This window comes from Chaetura pelagica, unplaced genomic scaffold (genome assembly GCF_000747805.2).
Source record: "Chaetura pelagica isolate M959 unplaced genomic scaffold, ChaPel_1.0 scaffold55, whole genome shotgun sequence".
NCBI lineage: Eukaryota > Metazoa > Chordata > Aves > Apodiformes > Apodidae > Chaetura > Chaetura pelagica.
Window position 1 is genome coordinate 4,424,168 of NW_009953571.1, and position 10,741 is coordinate 4,434,908.

At 44.4% G+C, this 10,741-nt stretch overlaps 1 protein-coding gene across 1 annotated transcript in view; it reads right to left on the minus strand.

The window, feature by feature from the left end:
• The window catches only part of PPP1R14D (protein phosphatase 1, regulatory (inhibitor) subunit 14D), a 12,439-nt gene extending 7,456 nt beyond the window's left edge, over positions 1-4,983 (minus strand). Inside the window, exons 1-3 of the mRNA XM_009999564.1 lie at positions 4,801-4,983; positions 1,028-1,123; positions 788-820 (exon numbers count right to left, since the gene is read on the minus strand). Of these exons, the coding sequence (XP_009997866.1) occupies positions 788-820; positions 1,028-1,123; positions 4,801-4,983 (312 nt within the window). The remainder of the gene's footprint in view (positions 1-787; positions 821-1,027; positions 1,124-4,800) is intronic.
• Positions 4,984-10,741: the final 5,758 nt, after the last annotated feature.

Consider the following 10,741-nt stretch of genomic DNA (forward strand, 5'->3'; position numbering starts at 1 on the left):
TGAACCCCTGTTAGGAAACAGTTTGTAACGATTGCTACAGCTGAGTTTAATTTCAATGACAGTCCTGCATCCACCTCATTTTCAGTGTGTTCATCACTGCAGCTACATAGGCTGGACAAGATGGGGAGACTGATGAGTGATGTCCAAGCACAGTGTTCACATGCCATGCCTGCCACTGAAGCAGTGATGAGGGACCCTGTTTTGCACAGGCATGCAGTGCAGTGAAGGCAGTTGCTGTATGGTGTGGGCTCCACTCCTTTGGACATGGTGACAGTGAATGGGATTTCTTTAGCTCTCTAACTCAAAGCCAGTACTTGAAAAGTTCACATAGGAGAAAAAATCTTGTAAAACTCTCTTACATGGCCACTGCTCAACAATTCTCTGCCCAATGCAATCTGAGGGCCAGCCTACATTCTTGTCATTTAAAACAGTAGAGTGGTTTCAAAGATGGCTATGTGAGCTCTGTCACTGTCATGGCTTTTCTACACTGAGGACCAAATAGCAGCCTGATCAGCTTAGGATTCCAAAAGCATGGAATGAACTTTCTCTGGCTGTAAAGCACACTTCCTTATTTGCTCCACTGCTCTGCCTTCAGCTCACCCATGTAGATTTACTTGTGTTTTTCTAACACAGCAGAATGAAGTGGTAAACATCTCCCACTGGGAATTGGACAAATCTGCAGCATCACGTTAGGCACAGTAATAACTTGGCTGTTCAGCCAAGCAGCAGCAAAGACACACTCTTACAGCACAATATAGCAAATATATGTTAATGGTGTTTCACTCACCTCTGTTGGGCTGGAGCACTCATGGAGGATTTCCTAAAAACCAAGGAGGAGTCATTTTAGTATTTTATGACTTGACCTGTTCTCCCCTCCCTACAAAAAGAGGATATAATCTTAATACATTTGACAGGCTAAGACACAGGAAAGCCTCCTGCAGCAACCCCGTATATACATATTTTGTATCCCGCACAGCTACTGCTCTTTATGAAGTCCCTAGCTTAAAGTCAAGTCCCTTTATCTGACCTGTAGTTTTAATTTCTGTTCTTCATTAGGGACCTCCAGGAGATCTTCAAGATCAATTTGTGGTTCAGGAGCTGCTTCCTCTGATTCCTCTCTTAGCTAAAAAGGGGAAAAAAGAGGAAAAAAGAAAAAGGTTAATAAACCTTCAAGCTTGTAAGAATTCTAGTGGCCATTTTTGAAGAACTGAGCAGCTGAGAATGAACTAGTTACAATATGACTGTGCTGCAAAGTTGAAGTCAAGATTAAAAATAGTCACAAATTAAGGAGGTTCTTATACAGAGAGCATGGTTTGCAGCCCCTCTGTGGTGTCTGCTGCACCCACACATCCTGATGTACATGTTCTTCATCTTTTCTCACCTCAACACTTGATACCACTACTCAAGGACTGTCATCCATCATGGGAAGAGCCCTTCAACAATATCCAATTGCAATTGCCAACTGCAATACAACATAAGCCAGCCTGGGACAACCTTTATCTATGAAAAGGGTGCACAAGTGTTCAGCAAACAGAAATCCAGTGGGCTTAATCTTAAGAGAGGCACAACTAATACAAGGAGATTTTAGGCTTTTAGGCTAAATACATTCACATAGTTGGTATTTATACTAAGGCTTTTTGTGATAATGGAGAGGAAAGCCATTGTGCTATTGAAAGGCCTAATGATATTTTGTGAGCTTTCTCTAACAGCCCTATGATAGCCTCCTTTAACATAAGGGAGATCCCAAGCTTTGGTGGTTGGAGTAATAATCTTGTAATACATGGGGGTTGTTCATTGAACCTGTTTGTAAACTTGACACAGACACATTTTAGCTCCACGGGTCTCCACAAGACTACAGGAAGCAAGCTCTGGTTTCCCATGTGTCTGCAAAAGGAATCTTTGACAACACAACACTAGTGATATTTTAACATAGTGATCAGCAGAATAAAGTTACTGAGTAAACAACACAGTACCTGATTGCTGGGTAGCATTTATGGATGTGTATGTAAAACATTAATAAAGGCAATGATAACAGGAAAACAACTTCTGAGCAGTCTCTGATACCAAGCCAGAGAGGAAGTAGAAAACTTTTGTTCAGATTTTTTATGCAGCTGGCTTCACAGTGAGTAGTAAAACAGAGTTAAATATCTTGTACTGTGACCCACAGGGCATTTCTTCTTAAAAGTAATAGTTTTCATGTGACTGTTTAAACAACATGTGTTGATCCAGCCTGACTGTTTCTGGCTAAGAAACTAATTAGGTCAGCAGGGTGAGATAGGTAGGAATTCCTCATGGCTTTCTGGTCCTAGTATGGATGGTGTTCTGGCTTCCATGTGCAGGGAATCATCTTGGAAACCAAAATTGTCCTCTGTGTCTTAGTTTTGTTGCAAAAAGCCTAGACACCTGAGTGATTACAAGTAATCTACTGTGGCACATGTATTTATTTGAAAAAATCCTATGTAGCCTTCTGTTAGGAGTCTCTGAGCTGGCACAGCATCATCTTCTGTAGTTCCAGGTAGCAAATCTCTTAGGCTGGCCCAAATACACCAAGAAGTTGGGAAACCTCTTGTGCTGGAGTGGTGCTAGCAAATACAATCTGCTGGCAATCTGCTCCTCTAGGGACATGGGTGCATTTCACTTGTGCCTGCTAGGATTTTGTAGTAGGGGAAATAATATCCCTTTTGAGCAGCTACTCTAATGACATTAAACAGCTCCTAATTCTCAGAAAATCAGATGTGATAATGTAACCTGATTTGGTGTTTTTACACCTTTATAAGTGTACATCTGTAGACTTGGACAATTAACAGTAGCACGTGGGGAGGAGACTCATCTTAGATCATGTTACTGGTGGTACCAAGTCCTGCTCATCTATTAAAAAAAAAAATATGAAAAAACAACAAACCCCTAACATTCTCTTTAAAACTTATGCAGTAATTCCCAAAAGGACAAGATGTTGTGTTGTGTTCTGAACAGCAGAAGCCATGGTCTGTTCTTATCTCTGGCAAATCTCAACAGTCAGACTAAGGGCTCTATAAACCATATAAAAAAACTGGAAATTCACAATGAAGTCTTGAGAAGATTATGAGCTTTTGTCCTTTGTCATTTTTACTGAGCAATCTATAAAATTATTTGGGAAGCCTAAGAATGTTAATTAACAGAACAGGAGCAGCAATATGCTCATTTTCAGAGAAGCCATGTATTTGCCACAGAAGGCATGACCTTTTTCTCCATATTTGTTTTCTGTTGCATGTTCTTTGCATGTGACATAAATAAAAACAGAAATTAACTATTTTCTCTCCCAACATGGCATGACAACCTGGTACACTCCCACAAACATCAAACAGGAAACAGTCACACAGAAAATTGCTATAATAATTATGGGAATAATAATAATAATAAACAGCAACAACAATAATAAAGATGACCTCAGAGACAGTTCCTGAAGTTTGGCTCTTTGGCTGTGGAGATAACACCTGGCTCTTAGGCCCAGAAAAGAAGCCTGGGCAGGCAAAAGCTTCTCTCTACCATCATGGCATGTAGCACAAAAATTGCCTTTTCTGGGCTATTCTAACATGTCCACTTCCACTGTTGATTGTAATTCAAAACTGCTGATGTTCTGGATGGAAACCTCAGTGAACAATCATCAGCGCTTTTCCCCTTGTGTCTCAAAAATGTGATGAATGCTGCACTGTGCACATACAGAAAACAGGGCAGAAAGGGCTTGCCAATTCATTTAGTCCATCCCCATCCAGGACATGAATAAGCTGTTCTACACTACTTGTTAAACCCATCTATGTCTTCTGCTGAAGGTGTACTAGGTTGTGAGTCAAGGAAGCTATATTATCTTACTGCATCAGCCATTGTCCTACTACACATAGCAGCAAAACCCTTAATCAAGCTGTTTAAATGGGTATAAGACCATGGTGTACAATGTGGAAATCCTTTCCACTTATCCTATACCACACTCCAAAGGAATTATCTCAGAGAAAAGCACTTTCTGAACACTCCCAGTGCAAGTGCCATCCATCCATTTAAGCACAAGGTCTGAAGAGAAGCGATACTACCAGGTTAAAAATTCAGGGTACTCAACCAGTTCTGGGACTTTACTTAAATGTCACACCACCTTGAAGAAAAAATGTTGTGTACCCTGCGACAGCTCCAGTAAAGACTGGTACCACTCAGGTGCTGGACCTAGGCACTCCTGCACTTTTTTTTTAGGGGCACAGCTCTCAGACAGACAAGAGGAATTTAGGAGTGACTGTTTATGGTGTAAAGGGAATGTCAGGCAAGGAACACAGCTCTGGGGATTTGTGTAGATGACAGCCTAAGATCTCTACATTTGAGCATGTCTGGGTTGGTTTTTTCTTTCTTTATTCCCCTGCTGGCAGTAGTGTGGCCATACTCTGCAGCTGCAGGTACAGCATTATCATGAGTGTCTCATTCCAACAGCAGCTATAGCTACACTCATGTGACCAAAAGGAACAGGCACACACTGATGACTGTAACTCAGCTGGCTTAGACACTGCTTGCAGTGAAGCCACTCTCCATATGGAGCTCAGCAACAAGAAACATCCTGGGTTTATGCATCTCTCTAGGTTCTGCTACTTGTGCTGAGCAATAGCTACAGCCCCCCAGTGGGTGCCAGACCAGGCAGTATAAATCTAGTTAGATGCTACAGGTGCAGGCTCTCTGCAGACACAGCAGCGAGAGTGCAGCAGCAGAGCAAACATATCCCAGCACCCAGGGCCTCTAGTCCCATTCACCTGAAGAGTGAGAGGCTGATTTGCTGCAGCTACTCACCCGGCACTGGTACAGCTCCTGCAGCTGGGTGTTGATCCATTCCTCCAGGTCTAGCCAGCGCTGTAGGTCTTTGCGGTTGTACTTTATGGTTAACTTGCCCAGTTTCCTGTGTGATGATTCCTCCCCAGGTTTCTCTGGTGTCTGGAAAGTCACCCTGGGCAGCGTGCTGGAGTTGCTGGCCATGCTTACCGCTTCCTCCTCTGGCAGCAGGAACTCCCCTTCCTGTGGGCTCCCTCACTCCTTTTCTCTCCCTTAACCAGCACTTCTCTGTAACTAGTGGCTCACAGCACAGGCTACTCACAGTCACCAAAGGCGGGCAGCATTGGTGATCCCAGGGAGAGGGTTGGGGGAGACCACAGGGCCGGGGCAGCAGCCAGGCTCTGCAGGCAGAGTTACAGCAGCAGATTCTTGGGTTTCACCATTGGCTATGCTGACAGGAGCAGGGTGGCAGGCAGAGGAGTTGTTGTAATAAAATCTGTTGTTAAAAGTAGCCAAGTGAAGCAGGGAATTGATGAACCAGGCTTGTTAATATTTAACGCAAGTCAGTGCCAAGAGGTGGGGAAGAAGGAGGTTTTAAATGACTGTTTTCCTACAGGCGTAACTTACATGCATGTGCAATTCCAGAGGGCTAAACCATACATAATGCATGGAATCTTGATGTGTTTGAGCTCCACAAGCTTCTGTGAACTACTTTAGCTGCAGGTACAGGGTTTAGCTCCTATTGAAATGGAGTGTTGGTCATTTTTCAGCTAAAGCACTGGGTTCAGCACAGATAAGGAGAAGGGGTCTGAAGTCAGGTGGCTACGTTTGCTATTTTAGAAGAGTAGGAATACTAGGTCAGTGACACTGCAAGCCAAACTTGGACTCAGGAGTCCCATTTTACAGTGGTCTACAATCTGTAAATTTACTCCAGCTTTCTAAAAAAAATCTGTAGAAACTTTGGCAGCCTGAAGTTGAGATCATTTGAGCAAGGTGCCTCTGAGATATAATAAAGTATCTGTGTTCTTACCAAAAAACCCCACAAGTACAGTATTTGCCATGATGACTCTGCAGGGGAAGGCAGTGTCCCACACTAGGGATATAGCACTAGCTCCTTCCTACAGAAAAAATATTCATGGTAAACAGGTTGACCTGCTGAAGCATCATAACCTGCTATCGTTGCTTGGTTTACAATATCTTTCTTACTGGAAGACAGGTTAAAGGTCTGCAGCATTATTGCCCTGTACCATTTTAGAAGGATACACGTGAGCAGCACTGTTCAGAGGATCAGAAATCAGGCTGGCTGTGTTTATGGAATGCCAGGGCTCTCTAGATGTCTTATCACACCCCTTTATCCATCTGTTCCCAAAGCCCTTGGGCAACCTGCCCAGGGAGTTGCCCTATCAAACAGTCAAACCAGCTGAGACCTCTATCATGAGGCAGAACCAACAACTCCAGTCTTGGGATTTTGGGGAAAAAGCAAGTAAGTCTCTGCTGCTCCTGGTAGCAGATACTTCCAGTGGGAAAGCAAGAGCTAGATAAACCAAAGGAAAAGCAACCAACCTTTCTCCCATCGACAGCTAATGCTGGGCAGCATGGCGCAGTCTGCAGGGCAGCTGGTCTCCTCTGGAAGTCATACTCAGTCCCCTGGCAAAGCCACATTCCTCTGCCCAGAGGGATGGTGGTACAGCCAGCCAGCAACATCCTGTACATGGGGTGACAGAAAAATGTGGAGGACCATTCCAGCCCTTCTCTTCTTCCTAAATTTGAGAAAAAAATATTATTTTTCTGATGGAAAGTTCCACAAAATGCTGATCCTGAAACTTGCTTCCACATCAGTGAGGGATGAAGTATTAAAGTATACCTGAAACTGATAAAATCTCCTCTGCTTTTCAGACAGCCTAAAATTTCTATCCAGAAGACTGCTGTCAGCTGTTTAATTTAAGCAGCTTTACTAGTTTTCCCTCACTACTTGGCTGTATCTTCCCTCTAATCACATTCCTACAACTGTCTTATTTAGACCAAATTTTCCCAGAAAAGTCTGTATTGTGAGAGGCTCTGAGCATACTCAGTGAATGCAGATTCTTCAGAGATTCTTAACTGTCAGAAACCTTGCAAACTCCACTGACCACCCTATAATGTCAATCCTATAATCCTATAAAGCTATTGACTTTTCAAAGGTTAACATGCTGGCACAATAGGCAGGTTTTCACAAGGTAGCTCTGGACCAAAGGACACACATTGCAAGGTGTCAAGCTCCCATCTGGAAACAGCAGTGCTCTGTTTTAGTGTTTAAGGACTGACAATTCTAACAGGAGAAACCAACGTGTATTTTCTTTGGTCCCAAGAGGCTGGCATTCAGACCAGAGAAAGAGGACCAGACTTGCAAGAGAAGTTACCTGGCACCCCTGAGTCTGTACAAAACTTTGCAGTAGCTGAAATTTGCAGGGAAGTTGCCCCCTTGCTCCACCCCCTGTGCTGACTCCAGTGCTCTTCATTGAGCAGTTCTGTTCAACTCTGCTTCAAAGATGGGACTTGCCTTGCTAAGCATGTGCCAGCATAGCTGAACTTAGGAAGTACAGGATCCAGAGGTCACAGGGTAAGTATGAGGAAGAGGGAAAGGGGAATATAACCTGCCCTTCAAACCTGATGGCTCTTCAAACAGCTCGGTCTGCTGTTGACTTGTAACCTCACTTGAGTGTGAGCAATGCACTGAGGTACCACATCTGAAAAGGTCCACGGGCAGACTCACCCCACCATCCATATTCTATTGACAAAGTAATAAGCGGACCCTGGTGCCCTCCTGCTGCTCTATCAGTGTCACCCTACAGTGGAATAAGACATTCAGAGGGGGATGTCAGAGGACCTTTCAGGAAAGCTGTAAGCCAAAATGAGTCAGATTTCAGCATGTTCATCCTACTGCTTTGGCTTCTGTGAGCTTAGTCATGAATTCTTTGTAATGAGAAGTTGGCAACATAGAAATAAATGTTGACAGATAAAGTAGGCCTCCTGCAGTAATGAACTATTTTAATCTAGCATGAAAGCAAGAAGAAGAAGCAAAAAGACTGTAAGATCACTCCATGAGGGTGTGGTGGAAGTTCCTGCAGGCACAGGACCTCATAAAGGGTAAGTGATATTGTCCCTTTTGAATGAGGCAGCATCTCCTCCTGGTCCACCAGACACCTGTACAGTGCTGCACCCCATCCTCTCCTTTCCTCGCATCACAGCAGATTCAGGTGGCCAAGGGGACAGAACTACATTCACCATTTTATTTGGACAAGCACAGCAGGGGGAATCTCAGGGATCTCAGGCATGGCTGGGAGATGAGATCTTATTTTCAACCTAGTTATCTCTCCTAATAGGCTTGGGCATACAACCTAGACTGAAATTTCAGAGGTGAGCATACATACCTGAGCAACTAAGTCATCTAATCAGACAACCTGTTTTTTTTCACCAGAGCTACACACACATAAACGCCAATAGACCTCCTGATGCAGCTGCTGGTGATCATGTTCTTTGCAAATCAGCTTATCATTTATGTAGGTGAATAAAGGGGGTTTACATGTGGCCAATACATTTGAGTGTTAGACTGAAGCACTGCGCCTCAGTTTCCAGGTGTGTGTATCTGAGCTTTTGTGACTGTCTCTGGCCCCAGAGAGGGCCACCAAACCAAGCTGAGCATCTACATTGTAGTGCCAAGGAGCTGTGACGCTGATCCAGGCAGCAGAGCAACCAAGTGCACAAGGCAGATCTGGTTACACTCCTCTGTTCTTGAAGCTTATAGTGTCCATCTCACACCTGTGACCTAAGCTGGTGCTTCTTTTTCTCTTTAAGCTGACGACTCTAGTGTGTGCTCAATAATTCAGCAAGGCCTCAGCTCATCTTTCCAGGGAAGCAGGTCAGTCCCTTTCCCTTGGGTCCCAGCCTTGCAAGGAATGTTTCCCTTCAAGACAGTCAGAAGCCACTCTCCACCTGTTTTAGAAAATAATCACATTCCCTGTGGTTGCAAACATGATAGTTAATACAAATTAAAGCAGGGAAGACAACAGAGGTGACTATATCAGTATGATGTTGACATCACAAGGTAAAGAGGTTCTGCACTCTCCTGTGAGCAGGAAGAGTCACAGGAAAAAGTTGTGTGCATCAGAAAATGTACCCAAGGCTGGAAATTTCAAAACCCAGAGCCCCAGGTGAACAACCCCAGTACACCCACCTTCTTAACATCCACTTCCCATATCCTCCAGTGTCTCCACAGGAATGTGGAAACCTAAAAGGCTGCACCATTGCCCCAGAGCTCTAGCAAGAAGGGGGAGAGCACATCATATCTTGCCTTCAACTCCTGGAGACTTAAGGAAGCAGCCAGGGGTTTCCAGCTCACACAGTCCTCATCTCTCACCTGAGCAGTACTGCTGTTTTCCCACCAGCACACAGAGAGGAGCCTGTGGATTCTTCAGTCAGATGATCAGTAATCAGTCTTACTCCTCTCCCCAAATAGTCTCACCTTTCATAAGGCAATGAAAGGGCAGTGAAGAATGCTGAGAGAGGAAAACATTTCCTGACTTAGAATTTGACTGATCAACCCAAAACTGGGTTATTTGGCACTACCTCAGAAAACAGGTCTCAGCAATAAATGCAATAGATCAGATGAGCTGGCCTGCCTGCTTGCTCTTCCTCCTGCCTGGTACTGGCAGGCAAATGAAGCATAAAGGCTAATGGCTCAGCAGCAGCCAGGAAGTTTAAATGAGAAATAGTTGTGCATACTGCTTTGGCACACCAGAGGAGTAGCAAATCCTGGACTCTCTCCTTATTTAAGCAATTATTTCTGCTTATCTCTGTCCATCTTCAAACTAACCTGCAAGTAGTGGCATGAATAAGCATCTCCACTAAGAAGGAAGTCCCCCCCTCCCCCCCTTGAATACTTAGGTGAAGCTGACAATATTAATTAGATGCCACTTGGATTATTTGGGGATCTCTGGAAACCTGTTTGTGTTGTTTTGTTTCCTCTTATATTGTTTTCCTGTTTCTCTACAGATAGGCCTGTGACACTGAAAACACTGTCAGTGTCTTCATGTGGCAGAGAGGTTTTAGCAAGTCCTTGAATGGCAGAGTTGGAGACAAGAGAAGCACTGGCTGAATAGATGAACAGGATCTTCCTTGTTTTCCAGGTTGCTTTCAACATTTCAGGCTTGCAGAGGCTGTCTGTATAGTTCTTGCACCAACAAGTTTTTTGTGACCTGATTCCCTTGAAAGGGTGCAATTACACTTGCAGGGGCTGTACTGCTCACACTGGCAGGGAAATCACCATCTACAAACACTAGGGAGAGGTGCCTTTCAAGGGGAGGCACTGACAGCTGGCCTGAAGGTGTGCAGAGTCAGAAGGTTCCTGGGGATGCAGTCACTGTAGGAAGTGATGAAGAAGGAGAGGTTGTGGGGAACGCTACGGTTGATCCACTCACAGGTGCTGTAAAGAACTGCTCAGGTTGCCTATGGGGACTTCAGTGGGAAACTTTAAGCTCATTGAAGGTTCTTTGCTTCACACTTCCAAACCTGTCTCCATGTAAAAGCCTATGACAGACAAGACAAAAATGCAGATACTTTTTCAGTGTTGATTAGTCTCAACACTATTTTCCCTTCTGCCTTTCCCAGTGTTCCTGCCCTTAAACCAACAACATTAAAAGAAAAGCCAGTGCCATGCAGGACTGCAGACAAGCACTTCCCTAAAGAAACAATATACCCCTATTGTAACTCCTTCCCCAGAGCTAGCCTTGTTGCAATGGGAATGGCTCTCAGGAGGACTCAGCAGCCCATCATCCTTTCCCTTGCTTCATTCCCCAGGACCAGTGATTAGTCACAGCCTGATGAGGTCACTCCCGGTCTCCTGCCTTTGCCACATCTTTGTGCTGTCACTTGCATCCTGGTCTCACCCCTAAACCACACCAGGAGGTTTAACCTGGGGCAAATA